Source organism: Echiichthys vipera, assembly GCF_963691815.1.
Source record: "Echiichthys vipera genome assembly, chromosome: 8".
Lineage (NCBI taxonomy): Eukaryota > Metazoa > Chordata > Actinopteri > Perciformes > Trachinidae > Echiichthys > Echiichthys vipera.
Genome location: NC_139833.1, coordinates 25,830,682 through 25,857,673, shown reverse-complemented (window position 1 = coordinate 25,857,673; position 26,992 = coordinate 25,830,682). Strand labels below are relative to the sequence as shown.

Here is a 26,992-nt window from a genome sequence, read left to right as displayed (position 1 = left end):
TCAATCCGGAGCAGACGTTTTAAGGAGAAAATGAAACCAAGTTTGAGCAATCAACCGACCAGACGCTCATGTCTGGCCACAGAAAAAGGTCTCATCGTGGTTAGAGTAACTGCGAAACCTCCAAGCACAAACAACACCAGACACAAGATGCTGAAAGTATACTGAGCCTAAATCAACAGGAAGAAACGCAAACAGACAGCTAACAGGATTGAGCCAGTGTGTTACAGTAATAAACATGGCGTCAGTGTGCAGCTCAGTGTTGTCTGCTTAACAGTGGTAACCATGGTGACGGATGATGTGGCGACAGTGACGTGTACGTAGAGAAGGAAGAGGAAACCCTGTAGCTGATGAGGACAGTAGTGCACAGGAGAATATAGTATTTTTCTCCCAAATTCTTTAAGGACATGCTCAAAGAAACAATGACGGTAAAAGGAGGATGTGAGAGCGAGCAGGAGACAGATGCAGAACGTTTATGCTCACAGCTCTGGAGCACTTTGAGTATCTCATAATGCCTCCCAAATGTTTGACTGTTACAGACTGGTTCTCTTCTTCAAAGCCGTGGTGCTAGCAGCAGTCTTGTCAGTTCTTTCTCTGACACATCGCAGGAAAACAACTCTGTACTGAGACTAAATTCACTGCAACACTTCAAATGTATGCACTTTAAACAACAAAGGATACTTGCATCCTGGCCTGAGCAAAATAATAATTAATCTCCTTCCATATCGGGGTTTCTGCAGGGACTGTAGCACCCAATAATGTGATAATCATTTCCTGTAAATGTATAAAAACTAGCAATTAACCTGATGAAGAATACAACAAAAATACAACCCAATAACGTATTTCAAATGTCTGATATTGTAATAATATAATGTAATACCTTATAACATGCCATGTGCCGAACATTTACATTTCCAAACATGACACTTAGAGGATTTAACATTTTGTAAGTTTGCATAATTTACATTTCAAATAACAAAAAGCTGAATTTTTACATTATTACAATGTATGTCAAAAATGACTACATCATCGGTTGGGAAAAACAATGACCGACCTATGGGTCATACATCATCAGTAAAATTACAATATCAGTCAGGACATTTTATTACTTTATAGGTCAAGCTACTACATTAATGGGATTTATTACATTTTCGATGTGCAAATTTTGTAACATTTTCAGCCGTTATTCAATTTTGAGGACATTACTGGGTGCTGCAGCGTTCACTAAGTTAAAGGCCTTCTAATAACACATAGAATGCAATGTAACACCTTTTTTAACAGTCCAAAGTATTAAAAGTATGATGGAAAACACGTACAGAACACGTGGCCTACAATGATATAGCATAATTATTATTATAATATCACATTTTTGAGGACTTCTCTTAAAACTGGAACCTCTACCTGAAACTGACAAGGAGCCACTTTTCCCTCACCTATCTTTAGAAACACCTTTATACCTTTGAAAGATGTGCTGTTTTGTTTTATTGTTTACCAATGAATTCTTTAAATTGTATACAGAAGCACTGTTACACGTGATTACAACCTGAGGCACTCATTTTAGAGACTCCTGGAGGAAATATTAGCTTAAGAGTCCACATTTGTTGTCTGGTGCACTGCATATTTGACAGGTGCGGATTAAGTTCCATAGTGCCCCTCACAGCTTTGCAGAAACCGAGACTTAATAATATATATCATTATATAATAGGCCAGACAGCATACGGGTTTTTTCAATATACTTAAACTTTATTTATAAAGAAAATTGGTTACAAGTTACATCTTTTTTCGACTTTGATAAAGAAACGAACATGCAGACATTACATGACAGTCAATACCCAAAAATTTAATTTCCCCTTGCGGGACTAATAAAGTGATTCTTCTTCTTCTTCTTCTTCTACCCAGGCCATACATAACACACTTTGCTATTGTTTCTGTTGGTTTTGTGTGAAGCTGTTCATTCATGTCTGCTGGAATGAAGAGGGGGCCTTTGGTGCAATTCAGAAATGACTAAGAAACGAGAAGCAGATCATTTTGTAGTGATCAGACACACAAACGGGCTCATCTTTTCTTTTTTTTTAACTTGTTCGGCGTGAGCTTAACAAAACCCAATCTCTCCTTCTGTGAGTATTTTTGAAGTATCCTTGGTTAGTATTTTTTCTAAATGTTATTCTAAGATGGCATACCTTTAAGGGGGTATGGCTGCGTTAGTGCATATTTAGAGCCAACAATTCTTTTGAAAGGGCAGCAATATTTCATACTAAAAAAAGAGAAAAAAAAGAAGTTGATTTTTTTGACGTGAGACAACATAGAAAGCACATCACAAACAGTGTTGCAGAAATATGAATCTGTGAAACGAAGCGGTGACTCTCTACAGTGTTGGAATTGAATGGATTACATGGCTACCTATGGTTGATTAGTATATCAATAACTACTCAAAGCTCTTTTAGCATTCAGGAGACTTAAAGCAGAAACATAGAAAATAACATATGATACTATATTTTCATAGAAAGTTATATCTTTTCAGCAAAAACTCTTCCTGATGACCAGTAATGTTTCTCATATGGTCTGATTACCTCATGTAGAATGGCAGTGGCGAATAGAAATATGGGAGAAATGTTGAAACAAATTTACTAAGCAACAACCCCCACAACAACTACGTAGACAATGAGTAGGACCAAGGACCCGAGGCCGATTCCCAGGCCCACGTGGTTCAGTGTCCTGGCCATCCTGCTGCTTCGCTCCGCCGACATCTGGTCCCCACTGTGGTTTGCTTCACGGGCCTGGAGGTGGAAGATATATTAAAAATTAGATATGAGTGAGTTCAAAAAATGTAATCAAAGTAATGAGAAGGGATGTTCGCTAACATTAGCCAGCATTAGCTACTGCATAAACAGAGGGGCAACGCCTCTCCACTTCCTCCCAATGTACAAAAACTAAGCCAACATATCCCAGACACGGGCGCTTCCATTTTGCTAATTTGGATCCACAGGCTGCACAGCAGTGATCAGGCGGTGGAGTCGCACTATGGATCGATCGTCAGCCAATCACAGCTATCAATCTCAATGTTTTTTCACAGCATCAAATAATATGGTAATAATAAAAACACTAAGTGTAAAAAATAAAACCTCTGAGTGTATTGAAATGGCTAAAGGTGTTTTCCTGATCAATTCAACATTAAACTTACTTACTACTTAAAAAGTCACGTTAAGTTTGCAATAACACTGTTGCCATACCATAACCCAAGTTGGTTATACGGTATGAGGTAATATGATGAACTTGTTAGCAAACAGTTAAGGAGAAACATTAGCATTGATTTGGAGTCGTTTTTCTCTTTCAGCTCTGTGTTTGGTCTCCACCAACTCCTGTGAAAAATATCGGCCTCTAGATGCTCCATTATGTTTGTCAACTATGTAACAGCCACTTTGAGTAGATATAGATGAATGTTACATTGCCCTGACACTAAACAAAAAGTGTATATGAAATATGGATACAATAACAATTCATAATGTCTGTTTTTTTACTTTGACACAGAGCTTGTCAAAAACAGTCATGTCTGTAGCATCCACACAACCACACTCCCAACCACCCTGTGACTGTGATACACACAGTTCTGCTGAAGAGTAACAAAGGGTAATTATTACTTGTCCCATGTGCCTCTGCGTAAACTGTAATCTGACAGTATTACAAAGCAAGGTATGCATAGAAGATTTGGTACAGTTTATAAAGAGCAGTCAATATAAAGCGCCTTCCATTTTCATACAATACAAACTGAGCAGGGGAACCCAGTTTTAATCTCTCATTTATTTCCACTATTCAAACACCATTTAGTGTGTGAATGAAGGAAGGAAAATACAGGCGTTTTCAGATAAACTGACACGATGTGTTAAAGCCTGCCTCAATTTTAAAACAAAACTCCACACAAGGACATAAGGAGATTGCTTTCTTAAAAAGGAAATGATAAAGTTGGTTTCACTGGTGTTGAATTTTATCAAAAGATGTGCTGTTAGATCTGAACATGAAGGAAGAGGCCGGTGGTCCATTTTAAAGGAATGGTCTGAGTATAAGGGAGCCTTGTGAGCAGCCCAGAGTCTTAATCAAATCAAACTCCCACTGCCTCACTGTATGGTGCATACATCTGACTGAATGTGTGTGTGTGTGTGTGTGTGTGTGTGTGTGTGTGTGTGTGTGTGTGTGTGTGTGTGTGTGTGTGTGTGTGTGTGTGTGTGTGTGTGTGTGTGTGTGTGTGTGTGTGTGTGTGTGTGTGTGTGTCTGTCTGTTTTGTAGGTGTCATGAGAAGGCCCCGTCTGCTCCAGTAAAGCTGGGCATGTTTACCACTAGCTGTCTGGCTCGCTTTCAACCCCCGCTGTTCGTCCTGTTGCAAAAACCGTGGCTCTGTCCACACGGCCATGCTCGATTTAAATACAGATGATGTCTCAATCCAACTATTTCTTTACAATTTTGTTTTAAAGAAGTGTAGACAGGGAGATGTGTTATCTTTTGTGTGTCTACTTTTAAGCGTTGCATAATAGAGCTTCACTTCCTGAAAACTTCAAAAAACTTTTGCATCGTCTCAAATGTTTAAAAGAAATAGGTCGGCATTTCGGGGAAATACGCTTGTTTACCTTCTTGCTGAGAGTTACTGTTGATGAGAAGATCAGTCCCACTCTCACATCTGTATGTTAAATATGAAGCTACAGCATCAAGATTGTTAGTTTACTTTAAATAATTGAAGCAGGGGGATAATTCAGCTTGGGCTTATACAAGGTAACAAGCTACTGTGCCACAAAAAAATCAGGGTTTTAAAATGTAATACAGAAATGAGATAATATATCAATTAGAGATTTTGTTACCTTTGGATGGAGCCAGGCTAGCTGTTTACCCCTGCTTCCAGTGTTTATGCTAAGCTAAGCGAACTGGCTGCGTCTATAGCTTCATAGTAGTTTAATCCATATCCCCCAAATTCATCCTTTCTCCTCAAATCCAATTCCCTTTTCTTTCTTGATTGAATTAAAGTAGCAGTGTGCTCTATTATAACTAGACACATTGCACTATGTTGCTGTTTTTGTCAATGAATACCTTGTTTATTTCAGAAAAGTGAAATGCTCATGATCATTAGGAACAAGGGCGTCTTTGAAGGCTGGATCATGGCTAACAGCGATTGGTTAACATTCTCCTAAGATCAACCGGATCATGAAGCTGTCATCACCACATGACCACCCTCATCCTCTACTTCTAGTTGCTAACAATACATAAACAAAAAGTTTTGCTGTCACAACAAGGTTAGACAGTTCAAACAATTTGTGCAAACAAGAACGACTCCCAAAGCCTGAATCAGGGAAATATGCTGTGTGGAGCTGTTCGCAGTAGGGCTGGACCCGAATATTCAACAATTTAGATATTCGTTCTTCGGGGTTCGGTCTTTCATTTTGGGATTCAGATATCCTTCTTTTGCAGTTTTCTTTTGCATTTCGCTAGCAGCCCAATGTAATGCTTAAAAAACGTGCATGCAGGCTGAAATATAGGACCCCCGCAATAACGGGATGGTCATCTCTAGGGGTATATTTATTTATAGGAGTATAATGATGGACGACGCGTCTCCACTTCCTCCCACTGTTCAAAAGCAAAGCCAAAATATCCCAGACACTAACTTTGCCATGTTATAATTTTGCCAACAGAGGCTGCACAGCGAGGCTCAGGAGTCATGTCAACAAAGTCCTGTCCATGTATGACCAATCATGAGTCAATCACAGCTGTCAATCAAATAACTGATTAAAACGAAACTTATCAGAAATAGGAACACTTTAACAAACATCAGCGTGAGCAGAACAGCTCTGCCGTCCATCTCAGCCGACTCAGCAACTACAAGGTTTATTGTAGTGATTATTGGTTTATTCTTTCACCGATGTCAGTGAACACACTTTCAAAGTGGAAGGAAAGACAGAAGCACCTTTCATGTTCAAGGCAGGAATGTTGCGCTGCTATTCTGCATAAAAGGTACAGACATAACATTGGGGCACAGAGTTTGGGAGCTGGGGTCACAGGGATGACTGTGTCATGTCTTTCAAGTTGGCAGTAAAACTCATTTAATTAGTTTGCCAGGCATAAGATGTACGGAGGTAGAATTGTCTCAAAAAGATGAATACATATCGAAATGTATAAATATGCATACATTTATAAATAAACAAATACAAATATAAAAATGTGACATACAAATAAATAAATTGGTATAAATAAACGTATTTGGTCTCAAAAAAATATTAATACAAATCTAAATTATAAATATGAATATGGATACATTTATGAATACACAAAATACAAATATAAAACGTGACATACAAATAAAAACTCATATGTATAAGTAAACATGTATTTGTAAATATATTTGGGGGTAGACATTACTGAGGTCCAGCGGAGGGATATTCTGAAACTGGTCCACTCATCCTCGATTTGTGCCAGGCACGACCTGTTACAGCTGAAGGTGCTCCATAGAGCCCATTCCATCAACGCTCAACTGGCTAAGATATACCTTAGTCACAGTGATGCTTGTAACAGCTGTAAGCAGTCCCCAGCAGACCACGCACACATGTTCTGGACGTGCCCGAAGCTTGCATGCTGCCTGTTACTACTCCAGATTTTGAGTTTGCTTTTTTAACCTTTCTTGACTTTTATTCTCTTTTGTTTGTTCTGTTTCTTCACCCTAACTTCTGTGAAGTTCTGCTCTCTACAATGAGATTACTTTCGCTAGTTTGCTTTTTTTTCGTGCTGTTTTTATCACCACCGGGACAAGCTGCCTTTGTTTACTCCGGAGAACAGCTGATATTCCACCCGAACTCTGGAGAAAGACACACCAAGGAGGCAGAGGTAATAAGCAAAGTCGGGGGTCGGACGAGGGTCGAGACGGGACATGCTAATGGAGGAGAGAAGATTTAAGCTGTGTCCCCCATCTCGGTCCAGTCATTACGTCCACAAAATCCCCTGGTAGAAAATTAACACTGCAGACCCGAGTACCGGCAGTCGGGGAAAAGTTATCCTGCTGAACCTTTACTGACCACACAGCCTTCACCTTCATGCTTACCGGCTTTAATAACAGCGAGACTCATGTTTTGGTTTTTACACTACGTTGCGTTGGACGCTCTGTCAGTAGCAGGTAAGCTAGCGTCATGACCGGAAGTGGTTCAGCTCACCACAGATAACCCGGAATTTCTATTTCTATTGTCGTGCACGGAGCGAGCTTTACAGCACCGCCCCCTGCTGGTTGAACAGGGAGGGTGCGTTCGCGTTCAAATCCAGGGGCATTTATTTGTGAATCTCGATCTGCGGCAAGAATGTCTCAAAATGATGTCATCGAGAGAAAAGCATAAAAGCGATCCACAAAGGCAGAATCCAAACAAATTCAAGCATATTAGGTTTTAAAATGAACATTTTTTTTTTTTTACAAATACACGTTTATTTACACAAATGAGTTTATTTATTTGTATTTCATGTTTTATATTTGTATATTTGTATTTTGTTTATTTATAAATGTATGCATATTAATATATATAATTTTGATATGTATTAATATGTTTGAGATAAAACACGTTTTTTTCAAACAAATTAGTTAACTTATTTGTATGTATTTGTATTTTTTTGTTTATTTATAAATATGTATGTATGCATATTTATACAAATCATTTCGATATCTTTTTGAGACAATTCTACCTCCATAAAGGTGTTAGTGGGGAGCAGTGCCATAACTGCTACTGTGAAAAAGGCTCCTTATAGCCCTGTTTTTATTGCCACTTCTCCCCTTCTATCGCTCTCAGCACTACTTCAAATGTCAAACTGAAACACAGTCAACGGTTGATTTTATTATTGGCAGACTATTCCATGGGATCATGACATCTGTTGCAATGTGTTTTAGGAAACCACATCCTTATTTCTATAGACCCAGAGAGAAGTTCATCAGCATGTCTCCGACCCTTCCCTCACTGCACAGAGAGCTCAGGGGTCAGCTGCTGGTATGCACAGTCTCGTTAAAGCTCTTCTCAACAGTGCAAGTACTTATAGAGGCTGCTTCAACCTGGTTTTAACATCCGTCCATATATGTAAATGAACATGTACATCATTTTGGTTTACATATAGATAGCCTAAATATTTGAATTAAAAATTGGTTTTGTTATTGTTGTGTTATGTGTACATTACAGATGAAATGTGGGATGACTAATAAAGAACAGCTGCCTACAGTTTGTCTGTGTCCGTGTGGGTAGTAACTTTTCTCTGCCAAACAGCGGTATGCGTGTGTTACATGTTTGGAATTTTGGTACATTATACAGTGAGGTTGTGGAAATCCCCCAGTGTACCCTGATAAACTCTCACTATCTCTATGCTCCAAACTCCATTAGCTTCACATTCCTCCATTCATACTGCTAGGGAAGGACTTATTCAAACTACAACGTATTAAAACATAGGTGACAAAACCAGGTAAAAAGATTCACAAGTGCTGGGAATCCTGTAACCGCTGCACACCTTCTTCATTCGCTAGAAGATTACAGGAAGTGAAAGTGAATACACAACCGCTGACAAACCCAGCTGTGCGGTTCCACTGAGTGACTTCTCCTGTAACAGCCATCATCACAACCCAGTGTGTGTGTGTGTGTGTGTGTGTGTGTGTGTGTGTGTTTAATTTGTTCTCTACACCAGTGTAGCTGATATCTGATATCAGTCAGAAACACTGTGTAGAGCTCTGCTTGTAGCTCAAAGATAAAAAGATGTTAGTAACCAAATACAGCACTTCATTCTGGGCCATACTCTACATGATTTTATTATCCTCATACTAAATGGTAGGTGAAAGCATGGCGTATTACAGAATTATCAAGGCATTAGTTTCAAAATTTCAAAAGTCAGATGGATAAAGAAAGAGACTATGCTTTATATTAATGCTCCATCATTTTCTCATCATTTACATGAGATTTCTTAATCTGAAGAATGCTCTTGGGAACTAATGACAGTGTTTGATAGGTTAAATTCCAATTGATTCATTTCAATCATTACCTGGAGCAAGTTAGTGTACAACAAGTCAGCTGAGCACGGAAAAAATGTAAACATTTGTCTACAGACAAGCATACAAGTCCACCTATATGGAAAGTTCAGTTGTAAATCAATAATAAAAAATGAATTGCTATTAACTTGTTTGTAAATTGTGCTTTTCTTCCAAGCAAAAAACAACAGAATCCTCTAAGAATAAAAATACATTATGGAATATACTGATATATATGGTATAATATAATAATAATACAAATAATTTATATCATAGGTTGTTTTATACAAATAAAATCAAAGCACTTTACTTGGCTAAAAATACAGTGGTTCTTTAAAATGCAGCCCGTATTGGAGAGTTGTCTGTGTGAGAGGGCCTGTGTGGTTGTCACGTGTGTCTGTGGTTTGCTGTGAATGAGAGCAGTCTAAGGTATAGTGAGAAAGGATGGGGATGTGAGAGCACAGGGCTGATACTTGTGAGAAAATCACAGAGGGCAGAACTGAAAAGAGCTGATGACAGAGAGGCCGGAACAGAGACAAAAAGAAAGTCACGATGGCAGGACAGTAAAGCTTTTTAATTCAACATGATAACATTTCTGCGAGTTGTGTGTTTCTTTCCTTTCTGTCTGCTAAAACATTTCACCACACTTCAACCAAACATCCCCCACCCCTAACCTCCACTCCCACTGGTACCCCTTATTGACCGACCCAGACCTGGTTCTAGTGCTGGACTGGTGCTGGTGCTGGTTCACTGTTGGTAAACGTGGGGACCTTCTCAGGACCTGTTTGGTTTTTCCATAGGCTAGAGAGCCCAGAGAACCACGTCATTAGGTTTCCCCAGAAATGCTAACGCTCACTTCAAGCACAACAACAACAGTGGTGGACTATAACACATTTGTGCTGCTCGTCTTGAATACAATGGATGATTTTGTTTGAAAGGTTAAATATCTAACACGTTTCTAGTCTTATTAACACTGAATGTAAGATGTCAATGTTAGCCTTTGCTGGAAGCTAACATTAGCCAGCCTTACCTAGCACAGACTACCCGCAATTGATCACACTGCAGTTAAAATGACGGTCCATTTATGTCAAATGACTGCAGCTGGAGCTCTGTTCAATGAAAGCTGCTGTTACCCCAGACACATGTTTATGTTTGCTCGCTGAGTTGTTAATAGTTCTTTGATTTTCTGAAAGGAACTGTGTTTAATCATTGTGCATAACTGAATAAACATTTTTTTTAAACTTAACTTAAACTGTGTTCCTCTAAAGAAGACATGTCTCTTTAGAAAAGTCGTCTTTAACAACTGTAACACAGAATTCATACATGTACAGTATATTTCACATAGATATTAGAAATTAAAAATTGGTGACTACTGTCTTAAATCTAAACTTTGCTTTCTTCAAAGTCTATCAAGGTTAGGAAACTTCTTTAGCTAACATTTTAACTTGAGCCTGCTGTGTTGTTGTGGTGCATGTTATTTCAGTTTACATCACGTAGCACACCATGCTGCTGAAGACTCAATGACCTCACAGCCATCTTGACTGGCAGGCAACAGGTGTGTGTCGACAGTGGGACATGAATCCCTTAAACTGACGACAGAATGAAAAGTAAACCATTCCTGCGCATTATATTATTTAGAATATTTGTAATAGTCACGATAGCCACGCTCTCATGTAATGGGACGTTGATTGTCGTAATAAGGGGCAAGAGGAAATAATATTATGTCGCAAATGTGGTGAAACAAACCCCTGAAATACAACTACAGTAACACAATTATGCTTTTTCAGCATTTTCATCATCTGCCTTCTTGATTTTACTAAACTTGAGGATTACACCATATGCATCAGTGGGGTTCTGCAGAAACACATGTCAAGTAAAGCTCATGGCTTCATAGTGTAAATTACTGTCTGGATCTTCATCCACAATAAGAGCTACAGCAAGCTGTGAGGACAAGATCATCTTTAGGGAAACAAAGGACTGTTTGATGATGCTGTCACAGAAGTGAGGAGTGGCTTGGCACGAGACACAGAGTCTGATGTCAGATCCTGACAAAAGTATTTCTTGTCCGGACACTCCAGCAGCTGCTGTGCTGAGTTTCAGCCCTCAAGTCTCATCATTTTCTCCACATTATCAAAGTCCTCCACAGAGAGAACTGGACCACATTGGTGCATTTCTTTTTGTATTGTCCAAGTATTGTTTTTCTCAACAGCAAAACTTTAAACGAGCTTGACATTAAATCACTTTCCAAACAGTTTTGAGAAGTCACTTTGTCCTGTCCTTTGAGGTTGAGAGATAATGTTGAGGCTACATCAAAACTACTACGATTTTCCTTCAAAATGCACAATATCTTTTGCTACGTTTACGCCTCATGCCCCCAATACTAAAGAGTCCCTAAATCCGAGACATTTGGAAATGAATGCGCAAAAAAGGAGACATTTAGAAACGATAGCGCAGGCACCCACGTCTGTCAGTCTTTTCAGTTAGGTAGGCTAATCACCTTTTGTGATTTCATCCTTCTTGTGTGAGTGCTCCTTAACCTTTGCCATGGCTTCCTCTGGTGAAGGATAATGCTCCCAGACTCCATATCTGTGTTTTCCCCCGCTATTACCGCCTTAACTCGTGTTATTTCAGTAACAGTGCCACCTTGTCATCGGTCTGAGTAAATACATCTCTGGTCTTACTTTTCACCATTGCTGTTCTTCCTCCGAAGTATTTTCTGTATTTTCCACTTATACGTCCATGATTTTCAAACCCTGAGTAACCCCAAACAATGTGCTTCCTGTTTATATTGGCATAGGGACACACAGTGTACACTATGCATTTTCAGGCGTGTTAACATGGACGGAGATCATTTTCGTTTTAAAACAGTAGTAGTGTGGATCCAGCCTCAGTGAGACAGATGCAAGCAGCCAGCTCTATATCTCCCCACCCCTTTCCCTCTCTTGATCTGTTATTTCCTATTTTGTTTCCGTCTACTTTTCTGTTCAGCCAGTTCCAGATATAAACTTTGGTTAAGTTTGATACACACCCAAATCAAAACATGTGTGTCTCTCTTTGTCTTCTCTGCTCCCAATCTGAAAGCCCTTCAGTGTTTCTTCTTTACTATTTTTCCTGTATCTTTCTTCTCTAGGCTCTATCTCCCCCCAGTTCACCCAGCACCCGTATTATGTAGCCATATAAGAGAATAGTGGAAAGACAACGAGCTACCCAATAACAGGCACTGTTTCCTCTCCCTTCCCTTTGCAATTTTTTCTCTATTCATTTTTCAAGGGAAATCCATACCCGCACTGCCAGACTGATAAGATCCTTATGACCACGCGATGACCCCTATTCATGCTTTTTAAAACGCTATGTACAGATTCAGAAAAGTCAATGTTGGTGAGTAGAACACCATTTCCCTGAGCAATAACAGACGGGTAAAACAGTTAAGGAAATATAACAAACTGGGGAAATATGTTTCTTCGTTCCTTCCAGTCAGATTCATCATAATCACAAAGAGCTAACATTCAAGGTTAACAGGTTGGTATTTGTGCTCTTGCAGTGTTCCATAAGACTTCCTGGCTTGGCCTACATTTGGTTGAGTGGGAGTGGGCTCATTCAGATTGGAGAATGTTAATGGATGCCAGATGCATTACTGAGACAGAAGGAGGGGCCGAAAGAGACAAACACACACATACAGAACAGACTGAAAACGCAAAAGAGACAGAAGTCAACAGCAGTTCAAGTCTGATGTCCAGGAAACACTGCAGTAAAAGTGAAGTCACTCACAAGGCTGACTGAGGATCTGACTGCTGATTACAGTGTACCTGTATTACAGTAGGGTTGAATACAGTTAATTGACATCCTTGTATTTCACAGAAATAAAAGTCAAAATATACTCCTTTTTTCCCACGGAAAATACCGGTGGGAACGGTTGATTATTATCATACGTGTCTATGTCTTGTGCACCTGTGTGTCTACATACTGAAACAAAACACCTTCTCCAAACATCATTAAGGCTACCACACAGCTGCTGTAGTCTAAACATTGAAATGCAGTTCACTCACTCACTGACTCACCTCCCAAGGTGCCCAGGGAGCATCCTTACTAGATGCTCCCTGGGACACTCGTCAACAAAGATCCCGAGGTACTTGGATTCCTTCACTTGGGGTAAGGACCCACTCTCTACCTGGAGTAAGCAATCCACCGGTTTCCTGCTGAGAGCCATGGCCTTAGGGCGTGATCACATTGTCCTCCCGGACCACGACCCGGACTTTAGGGTACTTGTCCCCCCTCCCTCTCCCCCCCGCGCCCCAGCCCCGTTTGTACTCACACTACCAGAGCCTCGGCCAATACTTCTTGCTGTCCATACGCCTTCATTGATCGCGTGTGTGTGGCTTTGTTTACAAATCTTTCCACAGACGTCGGAGTTTTTGTGCGTCTTGTCGACTGTTTTTGAATATTTTCATCCGACCAAATCTGCAGTAAACACTCCACCTCCGCACCACACCAACGTGAACCTTTCACCGCCATTGTTGTTGTTGTTAAATGTCCGCGCATGGTCCGTAGGGCTCGTGCTCGTGCTCGTACACGTGCGCACGCTCGTGCTCGTACATGTGCAAACGGCTCCGCTAAAGCCCACCTATTTCAAGCGGGCCGTGGAGGGCCAGCTGGCCCCAGTTGAGCGCGGAGCGGGTGCGCTCACACTACTTAAAGGTACTAGACTTTAGCTGAAAAAACGGTTTTGGCCGCGGCCAAAAGGATAGTGTGATCACGCCCTTAGATTTAGAGGTGCTGATCCTCATCCCAGCCATTTCACACCCCGCTGCAAACCAATCCAGTGAGTGCTGAAGGCCACTGACTGACGATGCCATAAGGACCACGTCCTCTGCAAAAGGCAGAGATGAGATCCCCAGCCCACCGAACTGCAGCCTCTCCCCACCACAACTACACCTCGAAATCCTGTCCATGAAAATCACAAACAGGATTGGTGACAAAGCGCACCCCTGGCAGAGGCCAACCCCCACCAGGAACAAATCCGACTAACTGCCGAGGATCCGGACACAGCTCTCGCTTTGGGCCCACAGAAGTGACCCCCTCACCCCATACTCCCGCAGCACCTCCCATAGTATCTCCCGAGGGACCCGGTCATATGCCTTCTCCAGATCCACAAAACACATGTAGACTGGATGGGCATACTCCCAGGCCCCCTCCAGGATCCTTGCGAGAATGAAGAGCTGGTCCGTTGTTCCACGTCCAGGACGGAATCCACATTGTTCCTCTTCAATCTGAGGTTCGACTATAGGACAAACCCTCCTTTCCAGCACCTTGGAGTAGACTTTACCAGGGAGGCTGAGTAGTGTGATACCCCTGTAATTGGCACACACTCTCTGGTCAGCCTTTTTGAACAGGGGAACCACCACCCCGGTCTACCACTCCTTTGGCACTGTCCCAGACTTCCACGCAATGTTGAAGAGACGTGTCAACCAAGACAGCCCCTCCAAACCCAGAGCTTTAAGCATTTCTGGACGAATCTCATCAATCCCTGGGGTTTTGCCACTGTTGTTTGACTACTTCAGTGACTTAAATCAGGGACATTGACGATGATTCCCCATCAGCCTCCAGCTCTGCCTTTACAATAGAGAGTGTGTTGGTCGGATTAAGAAGTTCCTTAAAGTGCTCCTTCCACCGCTGATTACCTCTTCAGTTGAGGTCACTAGCGTCCTCTCATTACTGTAAACAGTTTTGATAGGTCCCCGTTTCCCCCTCCTGAGGTGCCGAATGGTTTTCCAGAAGCACCTTCGTGCCACCCAAAAGTGTTTCTCCATGACTTCTCTGAACTTCTCCCACGCCCACTGCCTTGCCTCTAATACAGGAGATGTTGCAGCCCTTTTGGCCTGTCGGTAGGCAACAGCCTCTGGAGTCTTCCGGGATAACATATCTGAATTATATCAAATTGAAATTATATCAGGCAGACTTCATCATATCAGCAAAAAACATAATACAATATAATACTGTATTGTGGTAAAACTAGTATACATACAGTACAAGTGAAATCAGTCAAATCTTTCTGTGATAGTGGTATCTCCTCTGTCAATTCAGCAAAAATGCTCATAAATATGTTTAGACATCACATAAATAACCTTCTGACTTTTACTCCAATGTTATCCAGTGACTTTTGGCTGTACATCCATAGTAACAATGCAAACACAAACTAGCAACTAACAGATTCTTCAAAATGTAAACAACTTTTGCCTGCAACAATCAGGCTCAGTTGATTTTGGCTTATCACAGAGAACCATGAGAACCATTGCCAACCTTACAAAGTTTAAAGTGGTGACACGTTAAAGTCTGCTTATGTTGATCAATTAGAAACAAAGACTTGCAGTACAGAAATGACCAACAAGATTGACCGAAAAGCTCAAAATAAACATACAGATCGTTCATCTTACATAACTCTCTGTGTGCTGAAGTTAATGTTTTCCAAGAGTTACTGATCTTGGCACTGGGAGCTGCAAAGGTGCCTCATGGAGGAAACAAAGGCAGTCATTTTATAAAATTGACACCAGTTGGAGTGTGCACTGAGTACTGTGCAGATGTGCAGCTTTTTACAGCTTTCCATTATATATATATATATGAACAGTTGCATTGATATGCAGAATTATATACGCATACTCTCGGGGGCACCGTGGTCTTTAATATTTAATTTAGTTTTGACATTACAACTTTCTTCAAAAAGGTTTTCATATAAAAGTGTCTTCATTCTGATTAGTTTCAAAACAATGTGCTGATGTTGTTACCGAGCCAAACTCAGTGGTGTAAAAGCAGGGGATAACTGAGTTTGGTTCATATTTCATTGCATCATGGCTTCGACAGCTCAGTACTGTAGCTTTGGGCTTCCCACTGTATCTGTTCAACCGTAACTGAGGGCGCACTCACACTGTCCATCCGTACAATGTCCAGGCACATTTCACGGGTAAAGTCTAGTTCCTTCGACCAGTGTGAGTGCAACCGTCCTGAGCGGTACACTTGCCGGACACGGACTGTTTGGGAGAGGTGGGCTTTTGTAAAGCACAATTGCACATGTACTAGCACGAGCGTGCGCACGTGTACGAGCACGAGGCCTACGGCGGTTCTGACATTATTTTATGTGCGCCTTTTTGGACATAGAAAAAAAAAGACAGAAACAAAGACGGACCATGCACGGACTATTAAAACGAGGGCGGTGAAAGGTTCACGTTGGCGTGATGCGGAGGTGGAGTGTTTACTGCAGATTTGGTCGATGAAAATATTCAAAAACAGTCGACAAAACGCACAAAAACTCCAAAGCCCTATGGAAAGATTTGTTAACAAAGCGACGCATCACGATGACGTCATCAATGCGTGTGTCGTATAGACAGGCAAGAAGCTTTCACGCGAGGCCCAGGTAGTGTGAGTACAAACGGGCCTGGCCCGCGGGGGGAGAGGGAGGGGGGGACAATTAAAAAAAAGTATGTGGACATAGATTAAAAGTAGATTCTAACAACTGCTGCTATAGAAGATCTGCCACACACACACACACACACACACACACACACACACACACACACACACACACACACACACACACACACACACACACACACACACACACACACACACACACACACACACACACACACACACACACACACACACACACACACACACACACACACACACACACACACACACACACACACACACACACACACACACACACACACACACACCATATTTGCATACCTTTTGAGCTTTGGTTAATATTTTAAAAATCCTCCTCCCTACACATTGTGGGGAAACAAGCCAGACCACATGAGAAATACAACATATTAAAAGACAATACATAGCAAGGCTTCTATAAAGTCCATTTTCCATGTGCAAGTAAGACTCAGTTAGGTTGCACTCACACTGTCCTTCCGTACCGTATGGTTTGACCAGTGTGAGTGCAACCGTACTGCTCCTAGCTGCGGCCAGCTTGCCTGCAACGGACCGTTTGGGAGAGGTGGGCTTTTGTAAAGCACGCCTGCACATGTACGAGCACGAGTGTGCGCACGTGTGCGAGCACGAGGCCTACGGCGGATCTGACGTAATTTTATGTGCACCTGTTCGGACATAGAAAAAAAAAAAAAAAATAATAATACGAGGGCGGCAAAAGGTTCACATTGGCGTGATGCGGAGGTGGAGTGTTTACTGCAGATTTGGTCGGATGAAAATATTCAAAAACAGTCGACAAGACGCACAAAAACTCTGAGGTCTATGGAAAGATTTGTAAACAAAGCGACGCATCGCAATGACGTCAATCAATGCGTGTGACATGTTACGGCTTGATGACGTATAGACTGGTAAGAAGCATTCGCCGAGGCCCAGGCAGTGTGAGTACAAACAGGCCTGGCCCGCGGGGAGAGAGGGAGGGGGGGACAAGTACCCTAAAGCACAGGGCACGGTACGGATGGACAGTGTGAGTGCGCCCAAATGTTTTAGGGCCAAATAAATGTTATATTTGGCTATTAATTGGTTTAAAGGTTTAAACAAGACCAAACAAATAGTTGAGGAAGTCATACAAGAGCTGTACCTCTCCGACCACACCGACCACATGGAAACAGTCAACCAACGTTTCCTCTTAAAAGGAGTGTGTTCTTTGCTTATGCCATACCACAAACTCATTCATTTTCTGAATGACCTCACACAAACAAAAGACAAGGCGAGAGGTTAGCGTAGATGCTGCTACAGACTACATACACTGCTACATGTAGCTACATGCTAACTTCAGGGAAAGCTTTAATCTTGGTTGCGGATTTCTTTCCAGTTTTGAATCACATCTGCTGGAACATGTTCAATCGTGTCATTTTTGGTTAAGATGCCCTTATAAGCGCTTTTTCACAGTAAAAAATGCTTTGTTACAATCAATCCCCAGCTGCAATAATGGATGATACAAACACAATGAGAGCAGAGATGTGCAAGACTGGGAAACGCAGACCAATCAGACCAAACTGGGTTTTTTCGGGAGGAGAGAGGGAGACTTAAAAACTGTTCTGTAAGATTATTATTTATTTAATTGTCTTTTAAGTCAGTATCTATCAAAGAGTAAGTTAAAACAATGTGCACTGATCATGTGACCCACTAATGAAAGCACTTCTACTTTGTTGCTGAATATTCCAATCTGTGTGTCTGTGGTGACATTCCCTCTCTATAGTCAAATGCGCCACCGGATGGAGATCGTCACAGTCGGTCATGCCGCGTTCACTTGTACTAGGAAATTGGGAACTTCCAACTTCTGATTCAGGCGTGTAGTGACGGCAGAAGTGTAATAGGAACATTTGTGTGTGTATGGATTTAAGAGGGTAACATATAGGGGATGGACCAGAAGTAGAAAGGTTAGTGTGTGTCAATAAAGTTTACATAATAGCAAAAAAAAATCAACACACAGTGACCGTGAACGTGACAGCAGTTACATCTTAGTGCCAGAAAGGCCGCTGGAAACAACATATCCTAAATCTTATGGATTACAGCCTAAAGGCCCCGACACATGAAACCGGTAAAAACGCTTTGCGCCGGCCGCTCCATTCATTTCCTATGGAGGAGGCGGCAGTGCCCAATGTAGCGACGCGCACTTCTCAGACTTGCCTCTCTGCCGCTGCGCTCAAAGTTCAAACCAACTTAACTTTGACCTAGTTGCCGCTGACATTTCCAAAGCGCAACCAATGAGATAGAAGCTTCGAGTGTGACGTCTACGTTTCCTTGGAAACCAGAGAGCGACATCAAGTCGGCTAGAAAGATGGAGGAAAAACGTATTGTTGTGTGTCAATGTTTCCCGGACTATTTAGCATTACATTAAAGTCGTATCATGACCTTGGAAGAAAACGTAATGCTTGTACAATACTAACGTTGATTTAGCCTTTTATTGGGTCCCTGTGCCCATCTGCGCGATTAGCCCAGTGCAAAAAGATGATCATGTGAGGGCCCCTTTAAAGACAGGCGCAACAGCATAGCGTCTCATCGCGGGTTATCATTGCGGGCTGACGCACAGTGAAGCGCCATGATGTGTTCATGGGCTAGCAGCTGCCTGGATGTTTTCACCAGGAGTGCATTTCTCTTCTTCTGTTTTCTCATCTGTGTGTGTGTGTGTGTGTGTATCTCCCAGCTTGTCACTGTCACTCTCTGATTAGACACAGCTGACAAAGGAAAAAATAGACCAAAACGATCACTCCAGATTACGAGCCGTTAACGGAGCTCTGCTGCACGCCCTCTGTTGATTAACACGGGTGCTGAAACCTGTTCCCAGACAGGCGGAGCAGCCGTGGGCAGTGTGATAAAAAATAAAGAATTTTTAACATAAAAGCCTCTAAACATTTAGAAAAGTAGGAACCTGATAATGAGCATATTAGGACCCCTTTAAAACAACATTCCTTTCACAATATATTTTTTTGTAATACATAACCAGTTTCCTCGACTGTAATTACTTAGGAGCGAAGGAAACCTCACACTGTGTATGACATCATGACGTCCATTTTGTTACATTGTCCCTGTTATCTCTCTGCCCCCTTCCTCACAGAACTCCACCCCTTCCAGTAACTCTCTTTCACTTCTCCAAACATGGGGAAATGAACAGACACACTCATCCACCCACACACAAATACATTTCTGCAGTGTCTGCTCTTAGTTACTTCCAAGTGTTGAACATATAAATATTTACAATCATTTTCAATGTTTCCACATCATCTGGTCTGCAGCTTAATACTTACTTTAGCAGAGAAGATGGAAAGCTCATTGCCAAGTTATACTTTAGCTGAGTAAGATAAAGCTTTATTCATCCTACACCGGGGAAAAGAGCCGTCATGGGTGATTTCATTTTTTAAAACAATCTCATTAATCCATTAATTACTGCAGAGACATCTTTCATCTCTGCAGTAATTAATTAGGAGTTGGTTTTTTTTACCATACAGTCAATTTGGTCAGTGCTTAATTTTTTTAGGTTTTTCTTATGATAATTTCATTATATTGTGATTTAAAAAATAAAACATTACAGAAATGTGTAAGTGACGAATGGCAACAACTTGAAAATAAAATTGGTCCAGTACTGTCCCTGAGCGCTGCAGACTGGCCGCCATGAACAGGGCTACAATGAAATCGAAAAGGGCACCTGCGCCCCAACAATATCTGTTCACTAAAAGTAACTGTTTTTCTCCACTGACAAGCTTAGATTGTTATAAGTGTCTGACTACAGTTGCCGTTATCCTGCCATGCAAGTGTCTCCGCTCTAGGAACAGCATAAGGAGAATGTGCTTTGGTAGGAGTCTTCTACTTCTCCTCTTTGTCTGGCAGTAGTGTCCCGGTCAAACTCAAAGGCCCTCATTTATCAAACGAACGTACGGCAGAAAAACGTGCGTACGACCATTTCCTGGCAAACGTCAGCATTTATCAATTTGGACGTGAGCGGGAGCTACGATCAAATCTCACGTCTGGTCTGAGATCGTGTATGCACATTTCAGCCTGTGTATTTGCGGTGCAGCACAGCAAAATCTGGCTGAAAATAATGAACAAACCTCAGCTGTCATTAAGCATAAGCAGTCACATATTAAGAACAGAACAAAACGGATTCTTAAAACGAATAAAAAAAATAAAAATTGTGGTTGGAGCAATTGATTGTACTCATGTGCGTCTGAAGGCAGCATCCATGAAAGATTACGCATTCATCAATCGCCAAAACTACCACTCGATAAATGTACAGGTGATTTGTGATGCCAAGCTATCGCTTTTAAACGTGGTGGCCAGGTGACCAGGGGGAACACACGATTCTTCTATATTTCAAAACAGCTCGGCTCCAGCCCCCTGCGACCCCGACAGGGACAAGCGGTTGAATATGAATGAGTGAATGAATGTGTTGGCGCGCGGCTGGAGGAAGGCGCACTGCAGAGCCAAAGTCCACTCCTCGGTTGGTGGCTACCCTCGATAAATTGCATTAAATCAAACAAGGTATCAGATGATTAACATCTTGGTATGGTTCTTCTAGGTGACAAAGGTTATCCTCTAACAGAATACCCTAATAACCCCGCTGGCAAACCCCGCTACATAGCAGGAGCGCAGGTTCAGCAGTGCGCACACACGCACACGGGTCACAGTAGAGCGCTGCTTCGGGTTGACTGCCTCCGTTATTCTTTTCCATACAGCGTTTTTATGGGCCCCTTTTATTCCACTCTTAAGACTGACAAGAAGCACATCTTTATTTTGCTCCATCTCGGATGTCAGGATGCTGGTCTGTGTGTCGGAAAAGTTTCTTTTTGTACCAGTGTTTCGTCTCTCCGTGTTTGACCTCAGTGGGCGAGGCCTCCGAACCTGGAATATTTAGGGGCGTAACATGTTAAAGACGATCGAATTCAACCGCCGCATTTATCAAGGCCCGCTCATTCGTACGCTGATATTGGTCAGATACGAATGTTTCATAAATCACACGTGGGTCCTTTCCTACGACCAATTCTGCGCTCAGATCTGCGCCCGTTTTCACGCAAGATTGATAAATGAGGGCCATAGAGTGTATAAAAAGTCACCATCTTGTTGGACTTTGACTCCTCCTTATTTCCTCTTTCCAAAAAAAGGGCATTGATGTGACGTTTGGGGGAGGGAGATACGTCTGTCTGGCTGATGTATACTGGATTAGCCACATTAGCTCCCTGCCCGGGAGCTAGGCCTACAACACACGCTGCTAGATAAACGGGAGTGGGAGTCGATGTTGAGATTATTTTCCGGGACAGGGATGGAACGAAAGTCTTTTAGAGGAAACTGACACGGCACTCTAGAGGAGATTACAGCGGCTCCACGAGTCAAGTGCAGGCAGCCAGCATTTATGATCTATGATTTAAACTGATATTCAACACAGTCCCATGCTCATAGACTGTAAAACACCGACCATCACTGCCAGAATCCTCCCGGTGCTCCAGATTAGCATCTAGTTTATGTGCCATAGATAGCAGGCTGTATTCAAGTCATGGTGCAGTGCGGCTATTTAGTTAGCATAACAGAGCTAACACGTTGTGTTCCTAAACCATCTGTTTGTTCAGTTTATCGAAGAGCAAACCATCTTGTCACTTATAGTAACACCACCACATGAGTGACCTCAGTCGAGGTCGAGATGATGGAGCTAGCATGCTAATCCTGACAACTAGCCTTCAAGGAGAAGTGAGGGCCAGAAGCTAGCTGTCATTCAAGAGGCCGCGCCCCTAATTATTCATAAACTCTAACCTCCAATAAAATAAAAACTAGCCTGCCACAAAAAATACACCCCCTAAGTGTCGTCATGGAAATATGACTTTAACATACAGCCTAGAATGTTTGTTTGTACCAGGTCTTAAACAGGTTTAATTATGCTGTGAAAACCGCCTGTTTAACAATGAGGTCAATGAGAAACTGCTCTACTGTGCAAACTACTCCTAGTGGACACTCGGAGAACTGCAATTTTTGGCACTTCTGTATTGGATCAACCAGGAAGTCGCTGTGGTGGGGGCCTGGTCACACTGCAGACCTGATGGTCGGAGTTATTAAGATCGACAGATAGCCATGACTTCTGCCTGTCTGCATCCAAAGTCTATGAAAGCTGCGTGAATTGGAGCTCCCAATATTGTTGGCTGAATTTGGGAATGCGCAAAAATTAACCATTATATTTTAAAAAGAATTCAGATAACAGAAAGCTACGCTTCACAATACTCCCCCTCTCTGAAGTTGCACTCTTGTTGTCTTCCGGCAACATCCCGCGAGATTTCAGAATGAGACTTCAGAACTAGACTTCCATCTTTCCATTATACTGTCAGACACTTGTGATAACAATGTCAGTTGCAACAACCAGCATTTTAGTGAACGTATATTGTTGGTGCCCTGATTACACTGCAGCCCGGTTCACAGCAGCCAGAATGCAGCGCTCGCTCTCAACTCTGGACCAGTTTAAAAAAGTAGTTGCCATTAGTCACTTACACAAAAACACATGGAGAAATAGGGTCCAGGTTAAAACATACATAAATTCTGCTTTAAGTGGGATTCTTCTTTATTAGTTGACTGTATTTTGAAATATGCACTGTTCAGCACCAGCATGGACTCTATACTGGCAAATATCCAGAATTAGATTACTTGGATTTTTGACTGGGGAGCAGTTTGCTCTTTGTATCCATGCACAAGTCCATGAAGAATACAAATACAAGTGAATCGAACTCACTGAGATGGAGTAGATGAGGGCAGCAATTCCAAGCGGCAGGCAGCAGCAAATCATGTTGAAGATGGAGTAGCACAAGTAGTCGTTGACAGGGTTAGCCAGCGGCCCTTGGGTCACAAAAACGGTGGGCTGAAGAGTGACAGTGGCCGGCTGTCCTGGGTACTGCTGACCCACGGGGTACGGCTGTTGTCCATATGCACCTCCATACTGCGGTGGGGCGCTATAGCCCTGCAGGCCCCAAACAGGAAGCACAATTCAAATTAATTTTCAGGTAAAATGAAAGTTTAGGAGAGTGAGAAGTACAGCAAATTGGGAGGCCTCACATGAAATGAAACTTTGATTCAACCAGATGTTGAAATACCCACTCTTCAGGTTTGACAAAGGATTTCAGAACTTGAATGTGATTTGTGACCAGATAGGGGAGAAATCAAACTCAACTGGATATGTCACAGTGGGTTGAACAGATTTTTTTGTGTGATTTTTAGACTTCATGATAATTCAATACTTAGAACTTCCATACACAGCATATGAAAGCACAAACTCGGTTAACAATTTACGGAGTTTTAATGAATTTTACGGGGGAAGGTCGGCCTAATAATTTATTAATTTTATTATTATTGATTAATTATTTGCATTCAGCGCTTAGTCGCCAAGAAACAGATAATGTTGCTGATAGTAACCAACATGCAGTGTTGGCAGAAATATTCACATTCTTAACTGAAGTAAAAGTGCTAATAGCACACTGTGAAAATACTCCTCCTACCAACACCTTATATAAGTAAGAGTATGCCATCAGTATAACAATGTCAGTGTAGTGAAAGTATTAAAGTATGCAGATAAAGTACAGTAAACTCTTTTCCTGCTGCATCAACGTGGATGTTTCATTTCCCTGTTATACATGTTTAAGGCTGTGCTCATTCCAAATCCTTTCTATCATGTTGAATAGTTGAATCTACAGCAATGCATCATATTCTATAACATCATCATACTGAGCGAGGCTAGCTCTACAGTTACACTTACTGTGCACAGATGTTATGTGTGTTGTATTGAAGTTGTTTTGCACTTTTCGTTGGTAGTTATTTTTATATGCTGTGCCCGTTTATTATGCTCATGTGTGCAGTAGACAATAAATATAAAATCTAACAAGAGCCTTTTGTGAATCTTGTATCTTTCTGCTGAATCAAGAGCAGATGCCCTTTTAAACATTCAGACCAAAACATAGTAAAAATGTCAAGTGCAGTAAGTTACTTTACTTTTGAGTGTATTTCATTATCAGTAAACTAACTGCCTTCCATCATTATGATATAGAGACAAATACAATGCATATGGCTTATAATTACATAAGGTAGCGGGTTATTTGAATACTTCACGTCTGTGAGAAAGGGCCCCAAACTTAACCTGCTTAGGGCCCCCACATGTCTAGGGTCGGTCCTGGTTACCTGCTGCTGCGGTGGGTACCCCGGGCCGGGCTGTGGGTACCCCGGGCCGGGCTGTGAGTACCCCGGGCCGGGCTGTGGGTACCCCGGGTATCCCGGGCCGGGCTGCGGGTGTGGCTGGTCCTGGTAAGGCGGAGGGGGTGCGTGGCCCATGGCCGACTTCTCGTCAGTCCATACCGCTGGAGGAGCGGTCGCAGACTTACTGGGGTCCATCATGTAATAGTTGGGCCTCCGGGCTTTCAGAGTAAACAAATGTCCTTTTTTACCGTCGAACTAAACTATTTTCTTCAATGGAAGATTTCCGAAACTCAGTTTCTTCTTTTTTTTTCCAACCCTGCTGCTGCAAAATCAACTGTCCAAACTGTGAGTCAGTGTCAATGTCAAAGCACACAGGGTGAACAAAGAGATCCCGGTCAGGACTTTCAAAATAAAAGCACCGGCGGACACGAGTTCTCTGATTAGCCTGAAAGAGTCAAAGTAAAATGATGAAATAACCCTTCTGTGAACCCTTGGGCAGGATTTAGCATGGCAAAACAATATAGTGTAAGCATCTAGTCAATATATTATGAGTCTAGGTGAAATATTAAATAATAACCTATTACTCAAAGACAATTATACAAAATAATTTTGAGGTAACCTTCATTTATTTTATAGGAACTAAACATTCAGGAAGCATTTAAAGTCATTTTTACATGTGTAGGGTTACTAATGCAAAAAATTAAAAATGTAGGTTGTGGGATGGAAAAGGGGTTTAGTCACTTGGCTTTGACAGGGTTAGGGACAATGTCAGTAGTTGGCTTGCATTGCTGTCTATGTCCATTCAACACTGTTACCAGCCGTGACAGCAACACTGGTATTGTTTTCACCTTTCGCCTCTTTTTCTCAAGCCTGTCAAATCAATTTACTATACTGTGTGTGTGTGTGTGTGCGTGCGTGCGTGCGTGCGTGCGTGCGTGTGTGTGTGTGTGTAACTATCACAGAGGAGATTTGAGTATTTTGCCAGGTGTTTGGATGTTTTATGAGTCTGTTGTGTCCAGTGCGATCTTCTTCGCTGTCACATGCTGGGGCAGTGGGCTGAAGGTCGCAGACACCAACAGACTGAACAAACTGATCAGGAGGGCCGGTGATGTTGTGGGGGAGGAGCTGGACACCCTGATGACCGTGGCACAGAGGAGGATGCTGTCCAGGCTCTGGTCTATCCTGGACAATGTCTCCCACCCTCTCTACGACACACTGGCCCAGCGGAGGAGCACCTTCAGCAGAAGACTCCTCACACCCAGAAGTGAGCACCCACAGGAGGTGCCTGTGGTCATGGAATTATACAACACTTCCCTTGGAGAGTCTGTCACCTCCTCTCTGTAATTCAGACTCAACCACAGACAATCTTCGATCATGTTTATATACTAAAGTCTTTTCTAATATATGTTTAGTCTGTATAATTTTTCTTGTTTGTAGATCTGGAGCTGTGTAACAAAAATAATTCCCCCACTGGGATTATTAAAGTATTTCTGATTCTGATCTGATCCTGATTCTGTTTACATGTCTGTCTGTAGCCAGATTTGTTTTTATCGCGATAGCATCGCAATTGTACAAGATACATAGCCTACAACAGGAGCATACATGGTCCTATGTTCTCTGCTTTGTATGTGACCGGGGAACATAGGACCCTTTTTAAGGGTCAAATAGGCCTATGTAGACCCTAACACTACCCCCTAACCCTGACCCTAACCCTGAACCTAACCGAAACAAAATGCAGAATTAAGCCTATGCACCCGGGGAACACAGGGATGACCCCCCTACAACTTAACCATAAACGGTACTAAATGAAATAGGCCTATACAAAACGGCAAGGTAGTTAACTTGTGAAACCACCCATTTCACATCATGATTATGCAGAAATGTTTTAGGCTTTTATTTTTAAAGCGTGTTCGCTTAATTTCCGGTTGTTTTTTGTGCTTGCCCGCGGCGGGCTTGATGCCGCCTCGTCCCCCTTCCAGTCAGCCCTCGGTAAATGAGGAAGGAGGGGCTAACGGAGAAGAAGCCGCAGCAATCACATTAGGCGAACAAAGTGGCTAACTAAAGGGCAGGCCACGGACGGGCGGAGGAAGCTGGCTTCCGTTCAACAGCTGAGGGAAACTGAACCCTGCTGATGTGAAAGCGTGGTACACATCTCAGGTTCAGCTGTCTGAAAGTCATGTTGACATTTGTAAAATATTTATTCTTTTTATGAAAGTGCAAAAAAAAGGATCACAATCAAAACCACTAGACCAAAACCTGGACTTGTCAAATCTGGACTGGATTGTCCCAGAGGGGCTAACGATTCTTTAAAACAGTGTTTGCTTTTTG

General features: G+C 42.1%; 1 protein-coding gene across 1 annotated transcript; it reads right to left on the bottom strand.

The window, feature by feature from the left end:
* Window positions 1-1,728: 1,728 nt before the first annotated feature.
* Window positions 1,729-25,012, bottom strand: LOC310951054 (uncharacterized protein). Its single transcript, XM_083919128.1, has 3 exons — window positions 24,650-25,012; window positions 23,214-23,438; window positions 1,729-2,774 (listed from the first exon to the last, which is right to left on the bottom strand). Exons 1-3 carry the CDS (start codon window positions 24,860-24,862, stop codon window positions 2,625-2,627), a joined length of 588 nt encoding a protein of 195 aa, XP_083775254.1. The 5' UTR covers window positions 24,863-25,012; the 3' UTR covers window positions 1,729-2,624.
* Between the last annotated feature and the right edge of the window lie 1,980 nt (window positions 25,013-26,992).